Consider the following 19,554-nt stretch of genomic DNA (forward strand, 5'->3'; position numbering starts at 1 on the left):
GGGGCTTTCATTGTTGAGCTTTTCAACAGAAATCACTGGGATTCTCAAACTGCAAATAGAAAAAAAATTCATTGCTTTTCATAACAAGAATTGTACAGCTATGGGAATTATCTATTCTGAGTAAAGACTAACCCTTAAGAATTATGAAGATATAGCAAGATTGAAGAATACACCCAGAAACCACTAACACCAGAACAGAGTGGAAACCAATGAGAAAAAAAATTGAAGAACCGTTTTACTCTTTCTGTCACACACACACACAGATAAACAAAGAGATGCTTATTAAATGAGTCAATAAAAATAATTTCAACAGGTTAGAAACACAATGGAAAATTACACATTTAAAAGAGAAGTAAAGAATTTTCTTCTTCTCTTTCTCTCTCTCTTTTTTTTAATCTCTTCATTTACTGTGTTTTTCCAGCCCTAAAATTTGAAATATTAGGGCAGAGCTCCATTAACAAATGATGATACCAGCTGTACCAAAGTACAGATTTTGCAAAAATAATTATTTTAAATATTACATTGAAGAACTATGGAAGGCAGAAATGAGTTGATCTAATCCTATATTCAAAACATTTATGGTAATATGTGAGATATATTTCCACATATCAGAAAAACAAAAACTTTTTTTTAAGTCATGAAATACTCGAAGACACGGTCATGAAGTGTATTTTACTTTAAAATTGCCTTTCATTGTCTTCATGTGCGTTCTTAATGATGACTTCAAGAAGTTTTTAAAAAAATCAACCATTTACTCTCTGATTTTTTTCAGTTTAGATGTTCTGATAGAAAGACAGAGAAGATGGAGAAGTTGGTTTCATCAGGGCTGGGAATTAACCATTTAAGCACAATGGATGGGAAAAGAAAAACATATTGATTGCACAGTAATACTGATTAAAGAGAGATGTAAAGTTAGGAGAGGGTTGAAGAAGAAAGGTAAATTATGGGTTCAGTAGTTATGATTGGAGGTTTTGATGATGAGCTGAATAGTGAACTGAAAAGATTGGAGGTTATGGTTGAAAAAATAGAAATATTTAAGGTAGTGAAGCAATGATAATGACAAAGTGTAGTGTGTGATCGTGGCTGAGTAGGACTAACAAAATGATTATTGGATGTGAGAGGTTCAGAGAACTGGGAGGTCAAGGTATTGGATGGATTATATATGTAAATGTGTAAGTCAGTGAATGTTTAAAGAGATTCTTTCTTTTCTGATAATGTTAATTTCTTTTGACTTCTCTAAGATGTATTGAACTACATCGTCTTTCTATCCTCATCACCTAAGAAAGAGTATTCCATGATGTTTGGTAATTTGCTCTTTTGTTTTTTCTCTTATTTTTGGACCTTTGCTTGGCTCCAATCTCTCTGTAAAAAGAATTCCAGTCCTGCCTTCTGCTCTGATTTCTCATTTCCTTATTGTTGGCTGGAGATGTATTTCTTGATTTTCTTCTGGCACTTGAATTTGGTATTCCTCAAACTGAAATTATTAACTTTTCCTTTCCTCTGTTTCTCAGCTTGTTTCCAACCTGGTTTATGTTGTGTTTTTCATTTGGTTGATTGGTTGATTGGTCTTGCATTATTATTTTTTTCCTATTTAGGACTAAGAATGTTCTTATGAAACAGACTAGACGCCATAAAGAGGGTTCCTCTTCTCTTTTCATTAGCACCATACATTTTCTGGCTCCAAAAAGTTTTGTCTCCTTTCCCAAGAGCTTTTCAAGTATCTTCTGTTATTCTATGCTTTCCTTTATTATCACTCCAACTTCATGTAAAACTTTTTCTCTCTTCAGATCTCTCTATATATGGTCTCTTCATTGAATTTTTGTTTTTCAGATAAGTCCAATTGGTGTTCTTAAGGGAAACTCTGATAAGGTATATTTACTCCTCAAAAGCCTTAGCAAAATATTTTCATTATTCACAAAAGTCTGAAATTATTCACCTGATACTCAAGGCCAGGGTTGAGTGCATTGCTAAAAAATGTTCAGGTTTAAATGTACAGGTTTGTGTTTTATCCCCAGACATCTCTGTTCCAAATTTTTTTCATTTATTTGCTTTTGTTCATTCTCCTCTTTGTGACCAAGATGTTTACTACCACATTCATTCTGTATTCCCTATTAATGGTATCATCAGTCTTTAGGCCTAATACTAAAATAGTACTTTTTCATGTTCACCTTTTTGTCCCATAAATATTGTCTTGGACTGAGATTCTTATGAACATTTTGGTTGTGTTCCTTAATATCAACTTACATCTTGACTTTTGATTTTATTACTCTCAACTGAGTTATCATATCAAGTGCTTTTAACTTTGCCCTTTATTAGCTTGTTATCTTAGCACTAACAATATTACCTATTAACTCTATACTCTTCCCTGGCATTCACCATATTTGAATTCATCTATTCAACAGTATGGCCTCTGAAAGGCAGGATTCCTAACCAAGGTTGACTCTTGAGTTGGCATCTTCCATTTCTTCCCCTCAAAATCCTGCCATAATTAAAGACATGAATCAAGAGTTATATCTTCCGTAAGGTTTCAGGCGGTTTCAGACAAAGCTGTGCCACATTGGTGACACCAGGTACAAAGGTATAATTCCAGGTATCTCTGTGCAAGGCTGCTCCAATAACCCAAAGGCAGACCTCCAGAGACCAGCAGGTATGAGCCATTTAGGCACAGAATCTGGGGCACAGGACCTGCCATATATCAGTGACTGCTGTAATGACTTAGAAAATCAGTTCCTTAATACATGTGTGCTTAGTTAAGGAGAATAGTATTAAATTATATTTGCTATACCTTCAAGTCTTCTGAGTGAGTACATTATGGTTTTTTGGGTACCTTATAGATGTTACTACATGGTTATCCACAAAATGGGTGTCAGATATTTATAAGTTGCTTGATTTACTTAATTCACAGAATATGTAATGTTTCGTATATTTTTTGTCTGTACATATGTTTAAATCCAATAGGCCAGAACCTGTTTTGTGGACGAAGGATGGTGGAGAATTACCGGATCCTGACCGAATGGTTGTGAGCGGTAGGGAGCTAAACATTCTTTTCCTCAACAAAACGGATAATGGTACATATCGATGTGAAGCCACAAACACCATTGGCCAAAGCAGCGCAGAGTACGTTCTCATTGTACATGGTGAGTACTTTTTTTACATTATTATAGGTGGAAGAATAAATGACCTGAAAAACTGCCTAAATTTATCACAATCTTTAGAATAATAAACAGATTTAAGCAGGTTTTCTCTTTCTTTCAGAACCACTTCTCATAAGTGTAAATATCTCCAAGATTCACAGTTAATATGTTCTATCAAACTAATAAAATAAGATACAGCTAGAAATAAGAATTATTTTTGTGAAATATTTTCATTATAAATATAATACATAATATTTGGTGAATAGTAAATCATATTAATGGTTTTCTTTACATTTTACAAATAAAGCCTAGTTATAAATCAGAATCATGAAAATTGTATTTCCCTTATGTTAATTTTTGGTAGTATTATAAACATACATCTTATAATCACTATTACTAGTTTCACAAAGAGTGATAGCATGTCATTGAGATTAGCAAGACAGGTATACATGATTAATGATAACTGCATTCAGTTCTTACGAACAATAATTTGAAAAGCCCAAAAGACATTTTTCCTCCTCTACACTAATCTCACAATTTGAGTAAATATAACAAAATGACAAAAAGAGATACCAGTACCCAAGATTAAGAGAAACTCTGTTTTTCCCAGCCTCCAAAAGCCATGACAGGTTGTTCACGAGGTAGCTTTAACGTACTGTTAGATTTTGCTGAGCATTTATAAGCTTGGTAAATATCACAATAAACAAAACTAGTCAGATTTCTTTACTGCAGGACTTCTCAGAGTTTATTTACATGATACAATGTGAATCTCCAAGAGAAAAATTCATTAGAGATTGTAAAATTTTTCTTATGTGTTTCACCACCAAGAAATCCTTTTCTAAGACTAATGTGTTCTCCACAATATTACAGCATTTGAATGAATATTGTGTGAAAATTATGCAATGCTGTAATAAATCCAGTGGATCTTAGAAATTATGAAGTATATTTATTTGACATCTCTCCCTTGAATCTTAGTATAAAATACTATAAGAAACTTAGGTTAATTCTATGCCTTTCCAAAAAGGAATTTTGGGGATAAGAGATTTAATTTTAGGGAAAAAATAATCCTGTTTGTGTTTTTTTCAAGGTATTTGTTTTGTTATGATACAGTCCAAAATTGGAGAAATAATAATATAGATTAACATATAATATTAAATAAAATACAAACTTCTTATTTTCAAACTGCTTTAGTGTATACCATCTCTCAGCTCTTAACCCTCGGTCACTGAAGGCAAATGAACGCTTGCAGTGAATATTACTGTCTACATATGAGCATCTTGAAGATAGTAGGCTGAGAAAGTCGTTTCTAACATCTTATGAATTGTGCAAATTCCAGCTTTTGGGAAAGATCAGCCTAAATCAAATTAGACTGATAAATTGGAATTGAATGCAGTAACCCCCCGTAGACACACTCTGCCAGGCTCCCTGCTAGAGGGAATATAACAACCACTGAGTGTGTCAAGAAGATAAGTTAGATCCTTAGAGCAGGATCTAGGAGTAGCTTTCAGTTCATGCTGACCTGGATGTTTAGATCCTACAGTCACATAAGTGAAGTCTGATTCACACTCAGCTTTCTAAGTGCGTCTCCCATTTTGGGGGAACCTGAGGGCACATTGTATTAGCATGTCAGTTTGTGTCGAAAGCAATATGACATAAAAATACAGAGAATTAGAAGGGAAGTGACAGAAAAAATAATATACTTAGATGAAAAGTATGTCATTCTTTTTTTTTTTTTTAAGTAATTCAAGTGGGGAAAATTAATATGTTCTCCCAGTGTTTGCAAGCTAGCCAACGGCATGGTTTCCTAAATAGCCAAGCTACCTTTAGGTCATTGGCAGTTGACATATTTCTAATAAATACTTCTCTAAGCACTTTGTAAGAAGTCATTTTTGGCTTTGCTTTTTGAACTACAATTCATCAAAAGCACCCCATAGATTAATGCTATTCCTGCTGCTAGATAAATGCTGTGAAGTTCAATAGTGGTTTACCTAGGATTATTGACACAAGTAATGAGAGGCTCGATGAAACAGTGAAACAATATTACACTGTGTTTAAAAAGGGCTCCAGTTGGGTTCATTACAAAATAAAGGGTCCCCCCAACCTTTACACACAGGGTGTAATGTTTCATTAGTCACTGGCTGTATAAACATAAAAAGGTCCTCTTCTGTTAATGGTTTGGCTGTTTCAAAACCTGACTAAATGATGAAATTTGAGTGGCATTCCTATCTATAATGAATGCTGTATGCATTTCAGAATGGAGTGATAAGTGATCATTTGTGAGAACTTTACCCTTTTATCTTGTACACCAAGTTTGATTTTACATTAGCTGTGATAATTTAATGAAGCTCCAGCACAGAAGGGCCTTTCATGAGCTGAGACCGTGTCTTTGACTCCACCACAGTTACCTAGGTCCTATTGATTCTTAACTTGATGGAGGTCTGAGCACTTTGCTGTGAAATCATCTGTTATCTAGATGGCATCCTAATGGTTAGATTTTATTCTTTGGGTGTCAATGAAAGTGCATTATTTAAATGTTATCACATTTAATTGTTAACAGCACTGACATTTTGTGTTATGGACACTGGAGGGTTTTTTCCCCCCTCCTAATTACACCTTTGCAAATTTCAGCCTTAGAACTACAGACGGTAATTTGAAACTGCTAGTCTGAAACTCACCCTCAATGAAAGGCCTAACGAAACTCAGCATACAACTGCCTCTAAGATAAAGCATTATACTTTTGAAATATTTGCACTGTGGAGAGTCTATTAGGAAAGAAGCTCATTTTTCATTAACAAGTTCAGCAATGGAAAAATTAATCTGCTAAATTGGTAGCCATAGTTATGCTATGAATTCCTGTCAGCACAGTAGCTTTGAGTTTTTTTGTTTCTGTATAAAAATATTGAAGTTATTTGCATGCTGTTATTGGTATTTGCTATTTATTTATTTATTTAGAATGCTAATTACTTCCATATTAGTGGTTTTGAAATATGCTATTCCATTGCTGCTTTTACTTTTTGGAGAACTCAGGTCAAGAGAAATATTCATTCACCAAATAAATATTTAGCACTTATTCATGGAGTGCAAAGGCACTGTAGGAGCAAAGATGATTAGCACTCAAGAAGTTTAAACATGGAAGATAAGCATTTGAGTAATTGTAATATAAAAATAGAATAGTTATGAGAAGATGGATATACAATGATGTAGATGTTCAGATTTTGTGACAACATGGTCCAAGTGTCTGGAATTAAAAAAAGTTAAAATAAACCAGTACTGCTAGATTATTCATAAACAAATGGCATACATTATAAATGGAAGCACCCACCAGTGCCAGGTACACAGACATGCAATAAGTCAGAGTATCATTATTATAATATTACTAGTAGTCTTACGATATCTAAGGCAGTCTCAGTCCAGTGCTCTGGTATAATATTTAGCTAAGAGTTGCATACAATTTACTACCCATAGTCTTTCCTGAATGGTACCCAGATCGTAAATTAGGTTATTCCTATTGAAGAATGAGAAAATTCTAAATTCTTGTTAATTAAGCATTAGAGAAACTCTTAAAAATTCAACAGTGTAGCAAATTAGCAATACAGAGAGAACATAGTAAAAGTTATAATCACTCTTGTTTCTCTGATGAAACATCTAGTTCAGAGAGTTTGGGTAAAATACCTTCTCCCCAAAGAAAGACTACCCATATTTGCATCTTTTAGTATAGAAATCATAGAAGATACCTATTTATCACACAAGAAATTGCTTCAGAGAATTACAGATGACTTGAGACTAATCTTATTTTGTGGTTTGAAATAATTCAAGATTTTATGTTTATGTGTCATCCATGGATTAAAAAATACTATTTTGAAAGCATCAGAAGCATATAGTATGTGGGAAATTTTGAAAGAATATCTATAAAGAGGGAAAAACCAAATTATTACATCCCCTCAACTCCTAAACTTCTTCCTCAACTATCCCGATGGCTTTTACCTCCCTTTATACTCATGCTGGAGAAATTCACAGCCTCGCCTCAATATACAGATGGAAGATGGACAGAGATGCTGGAACTCTTTAGTATCATCTCAAGTCTCAAAATCCCCCCCCCCCCACCAGGATTCAGGAAGAAATACAGTAATACAAGTAAAAAATAATAATAATAACATTTTTTCTTCTACACTAACAGCAGGTCCAGATCATAAGAAAACCCACTGCACTTAGCACCCACCTCAGGCTTGTCTCAGACAGTCATGGCAGAGTTCAGATGCACTATTCCAGAAAGTTTTTCAAGATACTCCTCCATCACTCTTCAAATTTACTTTCCCTATTAACATAGTAATCCTTCCATGAAATTTGTAACTGTTTCGCCACTACTTTTATTCCATTACTTCATAGTTTTTCAACTTATGTAAATAAGATTTTACAATTCATTACTTCATTATTTTAAATCTTGCTCTTCTTATTTTGAATAAAATTATCTACTGTGCACTTTTTCCACATTTTCACTTTATGTGTACATATTCTGCTTTCCTAGCAAAGTTCATCATTATAGCCATACAAAAACAAGTAAAATTCTCTATAAGTAGTATTATTATCATAGTAGAAAGTGAAATAGGATAAAAAACATGTTCATGCAATGCCAGTCAGTTTACTGACAGTTGCTGACTTTGTATCCCTGAAATACCACTTGACAGCCATGGTTGGCTTGATTTGTTCATGTATCCATTGAAATGAAAACTGATGAAAAATGTGATGTTGCTTTTTATTTGTTTGTTACTAGGATAATTTACCTCAGAAATAACACATATATAGAATAGGATCCATGCCATTTTATTGTTAGCTAGTAAAGAACAATTATAAAAAGGGTGTTTCAGATTTTTAATTTTTATAGTAAGAGAGACTCCAGTTTAGTGAAAGGTATCAAGTTATTAAATATGCCTTTCCAGCTTAAAAAAAATCGATACAACTGCTACTTTCATTTCACTCTGCTTTTATTGTTGATAATAAATGTCAAAAATAAACAGAGACAGAAAGTTGTACAGCAGGATGTTACAGACTGCTGCATCAAACCAACCTTCCGAGTTCTGTGGTGCATTCATTTAGACATCTGTCTCTTTCAGACACTATAGGTAAAGGCAGATTCACTTTCCATCCCAGATACTGATTCCCTCTTTCAGTTGATTTGCTTACCATGGGAGAGAAGCAAACTGAGTCATAGAAGGTAGCCTTTCTTTCACTTTAACAAACATTTCTAAACCATCTCATTTCTTTCAAATATTTAACTAATGTGCAAGATACAAATTCAGTTGCTTTATGGTTATTAGTACGGACCCTAAAGTTAACAAAATAATCAATATAAATACAGGTGAATGCCATAATAGTTATGAAGCAGGTGAGGAATATCATAAAATAATATCCTAAATTGGTTTTTAAATTTGTCTTACTCTGGAACTAAGCAAATATGATTATGATACATACTATCCTAGTCTCAGAGTATCTAGTTTACATACTCATCTTATGGTTATCAGTGATTTGAAAGCTAATGAGAACTCTCATCAATTAAAATGAAAAATGTACTTCTGTGCTTCATAGTAAATGTGTAGCTAGACTAAAAGGTTGGCAATCACACCTACATTTACTATTACAATTACCCAGCAATGAAACATTTAGAAATATTGAGAGTCTACATGAATTTCTTTTTTTGCTTAGTTGTACTGTTAGGAAAGGTGATACAGTCAGGATGGAGGTAAGAGAGTGAATCTTGGAGCTCAGATAAGTGGTGGGAGGTGGGAAAGAGAAACCTGGATTACGGACAGATGTACAGCCTAGCAAACATTAAAAAGAGATTCAGCTAAAATCTGTTTCCTCACATAGAAACAGACCTACCAGTTGGTAAATTAATTCTGTATGCTCATAATGAGCATTTTTCCTTTGGAGATGCTCTCTTTAGAAGCAGAGATGGAAAAATATACGGTGTAGGAAGAAAAGGACAGAAAAAATATCCATATGGAACAACAAACATCACACTAAGGGAAGAGCCCTGTGGTTGCTGCTCTCATCTCTGGTTGAGAGTTTCCAGACAGTACACTAGTTGGATGAGTCTTAAAACAGTACTTTCTTTAATCGCAGAGATAAAATAGAGCATTTCTGGACATGAATAAGCAGGGAGAGCTGTGATGCCTGCAGGAAAGGCGTACCTCTGACTGGATGAATATGCTGTTGCACTCTGCAGAGGGAAGTGGGATGGGATCAAATAGTGAAGACAGGAGCACTGCTTTCGTTACAAAATATTTTGAAAGGGGATGTGTGCAGACATACTCAACATGGAGTTGACACTTCATTTCATTTCTCTAAGACGAGCATAAAGTGGATACAGTTTCAACTTTCAGGGCAAAAATTCAGATACCACTCAGAAATAAATGTTTCTATCCTACCTAGATGGACCACTAACTGAAATGTCCATGAGGAAAACCCTCATTCCTGCCTGAAGGGCAGAAAGACTCTATCATCCAGCAAGTCCAACATTTAAAACATTTTTTCTTGCACTATTTATATATGATCTTTTCTATCAATTACAGAAAGATAAATGAAACATGAGGATTATACGCATGGCACTTAGATTTTCTGAATTTTTTTATGTGCTAAAAAGGTTAGATTATGATTTTACAAAATGCACAAAGCTCTTCTACCCAAGTATATATGCATTCATTCATAAGAGAATTAAAGCAATATTCAGTGGTCCATGGGGGAAATATTGGCATTCCTTTTTAGAAACAAAGGCATGCTTAACCAGATTTTATATAAAACCTGCTCTGTAGCTTCTTACAATGTAGTTTTTACACACATTGTAGCAACATCACATGCTTATTCTGGAGTCTGGGAAATATCCTTGATTCTGCTCTGCCCTTCTCTCTCCAATTCATCAGTAAGTTCTGCCAACACTATTTCCAAACCATTTTCCCAGAATGACTGCTTCTTTCCACCATCTTCTCTAGCCTAGACTATTGAAACATTGTCCAGTGGCTTCCCTGCTTCCACTTCTCCACACAGTTGCAATATATAAATATTTTTAATACATATTACTTCATATCTTCCCCAATTTAAATTTATCCAAAGGCATTTCATCACACTTACTATAAAACCCAAATCCTTATTACCCTAGCTTACCAAACCCAGCATATATAAAACTTCTTTGAGGCATGGCCTGAAAATTCACATCCCAATGCTATACTATCTAATAGTTTACCATTTCAGGAAATCTTTCTTGAGTAGCTACTATATATAAAGTGGTAGGCCATGCACTGTAGTTCCTATAATAAATAAATAAATACTCTCAACTGTGCCTGGGCTTTTTAGTAAAAATATACCAGTGAGGTGTTTTCACTCATATGTTTCGCCGTGATGCAATTTCACAGAGGTTTCAAGGTCCTCTCACTAATTGTAATAATCCAGGAGACATAGCCAGGAGAATATGAAATTCCATAATTAGAAATATATTACTTTGTCGAAATGTTCGCTTCTTTGTTGAACCTATATTTTAAAAGTAAATAATTTGGGGAAGGTTATCAATTTGTAACAGTAAATTCCATGTGGGAGTCAGTTTATTAAATAAGCTTTTCTAAGGTTAAGAAAGATCTTGCTTTTTGTGAGAACTCTGAACTCCAGGGATACCGGTGATAGGAGGGAATATGGAAAGTGGAACTCAATAGGTATTTTTCACAATTCGACTTAACATTATTCTTAGTGTTTATTAGGGATTATCTGCCATGGTACATCAAAGAGTCTCTATTTATTAATATGCATACATAAAAGTATCTGTAGATAGCCCTCGTTGGTTTTGTTAAGCTATGGAATAGTAAGTTTATAATTTTTTTGAATCATTCTCACATTCTCATTTAATTTTCATTAAATAAGCTTTTATATTACAATGTTAAATATTATATTTGGATGCAATTACTACATTTAAAAATTGTCAGACAACAAACATGTATGTGAAAACTAGAATTCACTAAAATTAGTGCTGTGTAATAACTTCCAATTTAGTGGCAGCATTTTTCAACTTATACATGTTTGTAATATAGGATAGTAGTACAACTTAGTTAAGCCCTAAGGATATTCAGTTCAGGATTCCATATCCCAGTGTTACTCATTTATGGAATTTGTGTATTAAATATGAGGAGAAATCAAGTTAAAGCGAGAAATAAATCTAAGTTCCCTGATGAGAAGTCTATATAACAATATAAATATATAACGTGTATGTTAAGCAGCTATTTTGCACAATGGAAAATAAACATTGGAAAAAAAATAAGATCAAGCAGAGAAAGTTTAAGAGAGGTTTGAATCATAGCATGACATATTTAAATAAGGGTGACTTGATGAGAAGAGTGATTTTTGTCCCCTAAAAAGTTCACTGACATTAGCATTTCTTATTATCACATTCATATTACCATTAATTTTTTCCAAGTGCACATGAGATTATCTTGAAGTTGGGAGAGATACATAATTTACAGTTATAAGTTACCATATAAGCTTACTTTATTGCATTTTTAAATCTGAACCAACACCTTTAGGGACTGTATGAATCTTCTGAAGTTATGTAAATTTTTTTACATTTACTAATTTCTTTGAGTGAAGATGTTTTGCTTTTAGAAGATCAACTGTAATCCATCACTGATAAAGAAGCTGGTCCAAAAAGATTGTATAAATGACCAGGTCTAAACTCAGTGTTTTAGATGAAGAAGCATAGATACATAGGGATTAAATTATAGGCAAAATGTCTCTCATCTATTTAATCACAGAACCTAGATGAAAAATCCAAACATCCAGATTTCTCAATCAGTGTTTTTCTACTCATCAGACTTCCTCTTGTGTATATTTATCTTTGATTTAAGGTTTTCGTTTAATGAGTGACAATGATAGTCTCCCAAAGGAAACTGAAATCCTTACAGAAGTTAAAGTATTAGATCAAATCATCTGGTTTCCTTTTTGTTAAATTACTTTTAGGAAGGAGCTTCCAGAATGAAAGTAGGAGGAGCTAAATAATGTAGAATCCCCTACATCAAAGGCATGTTTTTCCCCTACTTTAAATTTCACTTTACATTGTCAGTTTGGAGTGGAAAAGAGGATTTTAAAAGAAAAAAAAAAAACACAGTTTTTTTTTTTTCCAAATAACAGACTGGTTTTATTCATAAACTTTTTTTGTAATTACATAGGACTGTTGGTTACCGCCTACAGTTTAAAATTGCAGTACTTTTCATTTTTCATTTTTCAAGAACAGCTTTTTTTTTATATTGTATAAAGATTCCATTTAGTATGTGAAGCCAGTGGAAGCTATCAGAGGAATGAAAAGGGATTCATTCAAATCTAATTTTTAAAAGGGCTCTTTTTTATGAAGCAGATGAGGTTCTCATAGGGCTCTGGAGGAGGAGGCATGCTCTGGCGAGCTGAGGCCTTGTCAACCTGGTGGTTGTCATTTGAGTAAGAGCCTTGGTGCTGTTATCCATTCTTATGCTATAATCCAAATAGGCTGCTACAGGTAGCTGAGCATAATGGGAACAGATAAACGTTCTTCTCTGCACAGGCAAAAAAGCAAATACAGTAAACTTTTCCTCTTACAATTGCTTCCTATGGCAGTGCAATTATCAGTAAGGTTGAAGATGCCCTATTATTTTTTTAAATTAAGAAATATGAATAGCTTCTATCAAAAAGACACTTCTTGCCTTAATACTTCTTGTACACGTTGAGTTCTGACCCTTCTGTATCTCCACTAATAATCCTTGGTTTGGATTCACTCTTGATTACCCTGGGTCCCCCCTGGGGGAGTAAGTGATACGAAGCAGAAAGGAAGTAGACATATGGAGTCCAGGCTAAATGGTAGCAGTTTTTCTTGCTGTTGAATACTGGTCCTTGGAGAGAAATAAGCAACTTGGGCTTTGGGACTCTTTAGACTTAATTTTGCTTTGAAAATCCATTCTGAATGGGCCAGAATGCCATTTTTAAAAAGAGAAGCTGCCACAAAACAAAACAGGTTGACAAGTTAGAAATTATTGTACACTGCATTTGTAGAGAACAGAACATACCTTTAACCTGAAAAGCTCGTTATTGGGGAAAAGGTGCTGTACCACTCTTCAATTTATTGTATACAGCGCTTGTTGGAACTGATTTTATTTTGACAAGGTTATACAGGATCTGTTGTGCTCTAATAAGCTCCAATAACAAAATACGGTTGCATTTTTTGAATTCTTTCATTAGAATGTGAAAAAAAGGGCCCTTTTTCTGTTATTTTGAATTGGGAGTTATGATTTAGAGCTCTAACACTTTTAATAATACTGAAAGTCTGCATTCAGAATATAAGATTTTTCAGTGTGCTTCATTTTTATTTTTTAAATAATCATTTAGATTTGAAGACTGTTATCAGGAATCCCTGAAAATTATTTCATACATGTAAAAGGAGGAGGGAGGGACAGTTTTTTGCAGAGGTTTACCATATCTAAGGCTCAATTACTGGTTCATGTTATTAAAAATTATACCATAATCTACTGACAACATTGCTTTTACCACCAAAAGATGTATTATTTATAAAGCACCAGTCAAATACAAAGCGTAGAGCTAGATACCCTGAGGAAGCACAGAAGTATACCATGGAGTCTATTCTCTGTTATCTTATCATCTTGTTAGTTCATGAAAAAAATGAAATATATATATCATGGACTTGTGTGCCAAGTGAATGTTACAACTTCCCAATTTTCAAGCATTAATTTCATGAAGAGGTTTTATATGTATTCTGTTTGCTGTGAGCTTTATTATTAATAAGAGTTAGAATAGTCAAGTGTGTTAATTGTTTATGTAAATTAGATAAAATTTTAAAATGTTACCATAGTGCTGCAATGTATTTTGATAGGTTTTCTCCACTGAGGTAGGGAGCAAGAGAGATGTGGAGCTAGTGAGAGGCACTTAGCTCTGGGTATGTTCAGAGTAGTGTGTCATGAATGTAATCATCATCGTCATGGGAGAGTGGTATTGGTAACAAAATGAGGGAAGCCGTAGATAAACTCAGAAAGCATCTAAAGGATTCAGGGAAGGGAAGTCAGCTGGGATTTATTTGGTCAAGTCTTCCCAGAACAGACAGGAATCAGGCAGAAACTTGAGAGTAGCATTCTACTAGGTGCATCAAGAAAAGGAAAGCTATTCTAAGATGAGACTAGACAATACTGAGAGACTGGGTCAGAGTAAACTTGTCCCAAGGCAAAATGACATGTTAAAAAACAAAGACATGTTGATTTATAAAGATTGAGCTAATAGTTTAATTGGAGAGATAGGTACATAAATACCATGTCATGGTGATAAATAATAAACATGTGTAGAGGTGTGTACGCAGTGCTTAAAAGCATTTGGTGAAAGATGTTAACTGTGTAGAATTGGGGGTTGCTTTACAAGTAAGATTATGTTTAAACTGGACTTGAAAGATGGACAAGAAAGGGAAAATTATTGTTGTGAATCAGGTTGTGGCTCTGAGAACATGGCAGCAAAGAGAACAGAAAGAGCTGAGTCTAAAACTTAGGGAAAACGTTTGTGTCAGGGCAGAAATCTTGGGTGCTGGGCTTTGGCTTTTTTGTTTATGTTAACCTGGCACTATAAGCAATAAAGACAAGGAGTTAGACATATGTGCTCTAGGGAACTCTAGCCCCTGCTTTTCCAGAAAACCTTAACATTGAGATGTCTCAAGACAATGATGGGTACAGATTGGAGTTCATATCACAGTCATCTGGGTTTTAAGCAGGAGAGAGGGTGGACTGATGAATTTATCAAAACAAAGTTTAGCCATGGTCCCTGAACAAAAATTTTAGTTTCCTGATTCAATGACTTTGTTGTGTGAGCTGAAATTGTGTTTCTGCAAGTGAATAGGTTCTTACAGAAGTAACCCATAGTATTTACATTGCATATATTTGTAACGCAACATTCATTCACATGAATAACTTTTGCAGCCTACTTAGACTCTGCATTTATTATGCAATTGTGCAGTTGACTAGATTTGGGGTTCTGTCTGACATTACTGAAATACTCCTGAATTTTCCTTTTACATTAGAATGGCATTTTGTATATGTTACAAGCAAAATGAAAACTGTAATTTATTCTAATTCAACCTTATGTGTAGGTAAAACTATAAGCAAATATTTTCACGTCTTGGAACCTTTACTTTTCTCAGTTTCCTATCAATAAAAATGCTCATATTTTTCCCTTAAAAGAAATCCCTGATTTTACCATGGCTACTATAGTTTTCACCAAAATTATAAAGTTTTAGATAATGAATCATAGACCTGTATGAATTCACTTTAATATCTTATTTAAACCATGAAGCTATTTTAGCAAGTCTTATCCATTTTAATATACAGTGGGTAAGTAGTCACCTAAGACTTAGTCTGCCAGTGAAAGATGTTAAACATATAATCACAGTTTCAGAGAAATTGGTGTAACGTATTTGTATACATTGTGATAAAAATTTTTACCAACTTGAAAGAAATTGTTATATAGCAGTCAAATTTCTTATTAACTAAAGTATGTTTTAAATTTTGATTTTGAGGAATTTTATTGCAATTTCTCTTGTTTGAATTTAAAATATATCTAAATAATTTATATTATTTAAATTATAATCTAAAGTAAGTTCAATCTAATTATCTTCACTTTGTTCACTTCTCAAAATACCTTTTTTTATCCACCACATAGTTTATCAATGACTAACTTCATTACTTATGCCTTAGCATCTAGAAGCTGTATAATACAGCTAATATCTTTTGTAAATTATAAATGCTGAAATTCTTATTTTAGCCATTATGTCAGGCAAATTCAATAGTATTTGATTAAATCAACACATTCTCCAAGGAAAATGACAATAAAAATATTGAGCCCATCTTTGTATTATAGAATCAGAGATGAAATATTATATAGTTAATTGATTGACCTATCTATTAGATAGGTATCATTCTGAATTTTAATAAGTTGCTTACCATTAATTTTTCTTTTTTATTTATAGTTATCTTAGTGTCCATCTAAATATTCTTTAATAACAGAGTGTTAACCTGTAAGGCATATATTAAAATCTTCTAGAACTGACTAGTAATATTCAAAAAATTACTTAAAATATTAATATGACTGAAGAGTATCTGGCTTTATGAACTGAGTAAATTAATGTCGAACCAGGATTAAGTTACTTTTATTTTGTGTGTGTGCATGTGTATAATTCTTCTGCATATAAATCAGTGTATTTTTATTCTTCAGAAATAAAAATGAGTATGCCTTAGAAGGGGAAAAAATGACCTACATTTTATATCCTGTACTATATTTGATTGTATATTCTTTGTATTAACAGTATAATGGCTTTAAAAATGTACCAGACATGCTCAAAAATGAAGCAAATGATTATTTGTGTTTCCAATTTCGTATTTCCTTATGAAAATGTAGCTCTATTGTCACAACCACTGTCTAAAAGGCCATAAGCAAATGCACCAAACCAGGACCTTTTAAATAATTGTTGAATGATGCCAAATATTGCCACTTGCTTGGAGAATTGGAAACTAGAGAGATAGATGTTTGGATTTAGGAAGACAACTCAGAGTTTTACTAAGAGTTAACAACCAGGCAGATAAAATAAATGATCTTGAGATGGAAATGTTGGAAGAACCTCTCTTATCTTTAGGAAATACTCTCTGAAATACAACTATATGTGTGTGTGTAATTTTGAGAGAAGGAAACGCTATCTCAGAGACCTCTCATCCATTAAATGGGGATAATAATAGAAAACCCATAAATTTGTCATGATCATTCACCACTGATCACAGTGAGAATTGCTTAGTGAGCCCTCGTGGCCTTACACCCTTTCTCAAAAAGTCTTAAATCAGGTCAAGATGGAGAGAGTTCATAAGGAGATGTAGAGTATGTGAATCTCAGGTCAGGCTCACACAGCTTTCAAAGTAGCAGGATGTGTAGGCAAAGATTCATTTTGTTAGCAAGGAAATTTATTGAAGGAAGTTGTAAGTTGTGGTCTTGAAAATATATCCTTCAGAAAATAAAAACTATATATTAAAGACAGAGAAGAATTTTTTTGAGCGGAAGTAATTAAATCTTTTAGTTCTGTATTAACTACTTGACCCTGCTGGAATTGTTTTTAAAAAGTGGACTTTTCTAGGCCCCCTAAAATATGTTATATGTTTATTATGCTGTGAACAAATTCATCTAATAATTATTTATTGACCTTCTAAACTGTGCTAGGTGACACAACAATGAAGTAGGCAGAGTTCTTCCATTCAAAGATTAATTGCCAAGTTGGGAGGCTAACACCAATAAAATCAGAGCAGATAGAAAGTTTAGATAGAAGTACCACATAATTTCCTTAGTCTTTCTGAGCATTCCAACCAATTTGAGTTAATCTTACATTGTTGAATTGTAGCTGATTTTGATCAATCTCCTGGTGTTGAGTATTTAGATTATTTCAGCTTTGCAATTTCACAATAGAGTCGAAATAATTGCATGAACATTCATGTAGGTTAAAAAGAAAAAGCAGAAAATGAAGAAATCCTCTATTTTTGCAAAAATGAAAATATTTAAGATGTTTCAGAACACATAGGATGAAATAATGTTACTAGTGACTAAAATATATATAACAGTGACTGAGAGAGATTTCTTATTTTATAGGTCATTGGCTTGACCTAATAGTCATGTTGACCAAGGTGCTTTCCATCAAATTCTTCTCAGCCAGTTTGTTTTTAGGTACATGTGAAGTCAAGGGGGAAGAATGAAAGAGAATGATGAGCAATTAAGCAGAAGCCAGACTCTGAGTCAATAATGGGTGGTGTTATCTCATCTATCTGGACAGTTTAAAAGACTCTAGGGAAGTCCACTTAAAGTGGATTAACAATTACTAAAACTACCCATTGTTTTTATGTTCTTTGAATATTAGCTGTGGTGGGGGAAAACCTATAAATCATGCATTTTCACAATTACACGAAGTAAGGATACTGTTTAGTTTATATAAGAATGCTCATAGTACCTGAAAATATATAGACACTCTCCAAAACAAATCAGAATTTATTGTTACCCATCTTGGTTGATAGGGAATAAGGAAAAGAAATCCGAACAATGCGTTTGTTTTTTTTTGCTAACTAAAAAATTAAATTAAAATGCTAAAATCTGTCATTTTCACTCCAGTTGTTAAGACTCAAATGATATAGCTAACTTTGAAACACTGCTTTTCAAATCCAATGGAATTTTAGTCTCACCCTTTGAGAGCAAATAATCTAATATTTTATAAAGTGTGATAGACTTGGTAATATCAAGTTCTTTACATGGAGTTTTTCAGGACTAATATAATTATATGTTCTTATATTTGATAGACCCGGAAGATATTTCCCTCGGTGTTAATTAAATACATATATTTTGAGATCCTCATGGTCAAATGATTTTGCTAACAGATAAAGGATACATTATTTTCTATGTTAGATATGCATGAAAATTAAAATTACACATGCTTTTTAATTTAGAAAATGCTTTTTATTTACCTCCAGCCTGCCGAAACTATTTAGGAAAGCTTACAATGAAAATAAGACAATATTATACAAATTAGTAAACAAGAAGCATATGTGCACATATAGCATGTTTATTCATTTACACTGTTGTTAAAGTCAGTTCTACTTTATGATCATGGTGATCGCACTCCAGGCAATACCCATTTTCTCTAGTGATTAATGTAGCACCACTGGATTTTCAGAAGGTTGTTTTGTTAATTTGACTGGCCAGGAAACATTTTCCCTGTTGAAAAACAGGTGTAAACATCAGTACCAAAGATAACACATGCTGTTGTTTGATGTCTCTAGTGTAGAGAATTTAGCAGGTTAAAATCTAAGGATGAGTAAGGCTATTTATCAGAAGTGAAAGACTAGAAAAATTTTGGTGTAACTCAGAGACTTTGAGAAAATGACAGGAAGACTTTTAATAGCAAAATAATCTGTTAAGCACTCTGAATATATAGGGGTTGTGTGGCAAACATGTGAAATCAAACCCCAGCACAGTAATTACAGGTAATTTGTGAATTGTCTCTAATTTCCTCACTGTGTAAATTATATGCCCATCCACTTGAGACAAGATTTGACTCAGGATTTTACCGAGGTTTTCGTAGCTTGACACTGGCTATATTGTTTCAGTGTTCTCTATGCTGCTCTTCAAATTTTCAGCTGGTTTTGAGTGAAAGGCAGGAAACCCATTTCTGTTTATTATGTGCTCTGTATTGAAATCTCCTGTCAACTTTTGGCAACTTTGACTAATTATGGATTAGGGATTGAATGTTATGGTTCAAATCTGTGTTCAGTAACCTCTCCTAGGTATGCCAAATGAAATAAATCCTCAACATTTCATAATACTGAGTTCCGTGCTAGTTGAC

At 33.5% G+C, this 19,554-nt stretch overlaps 1 protein-coding gene across 3 annotated transcripts in view; it reads left to right on the forward strand.

Annotated features, from left to right (window-relative positions):
• Positions 1-19,554, forward strand: part of CADM2 (cell adhesion molecule 2) — a 948,596-nt gene that overhangs the window by 858,002 nt on the left and 71,040 nt on the right. For all 3 annotated transcript variants that reach the window (XM_010966456.3, XM_045503936.2, XM_074361441.1), the window contains exon 7: positions 2,959-3,137. In XM_010966456.3, coding sequence (XP_010964758.1) covers positions 2,959-3,137 — 179 coding nt within the window. The remainder of the gene's footprint in view (positions 1-2,958; positions 3,138-19,554) is intronic.

Source organism: Camelus bactrianus, chromosome 1, assembly GCF_048773025.1.
Source record: "Camelus bactrianus isolate YW-2024 breed Bactrian camel chromosome 1, ASM4877302v1, whole genome shotgun sequence".
Classification (NCBI taxonomy): domain Eukaryota; kingdom Metazoa; phylum Chordata; class Mammalia; order Artiodactyla; family Camelidae; genus Camelus; species Camelus bactrianus.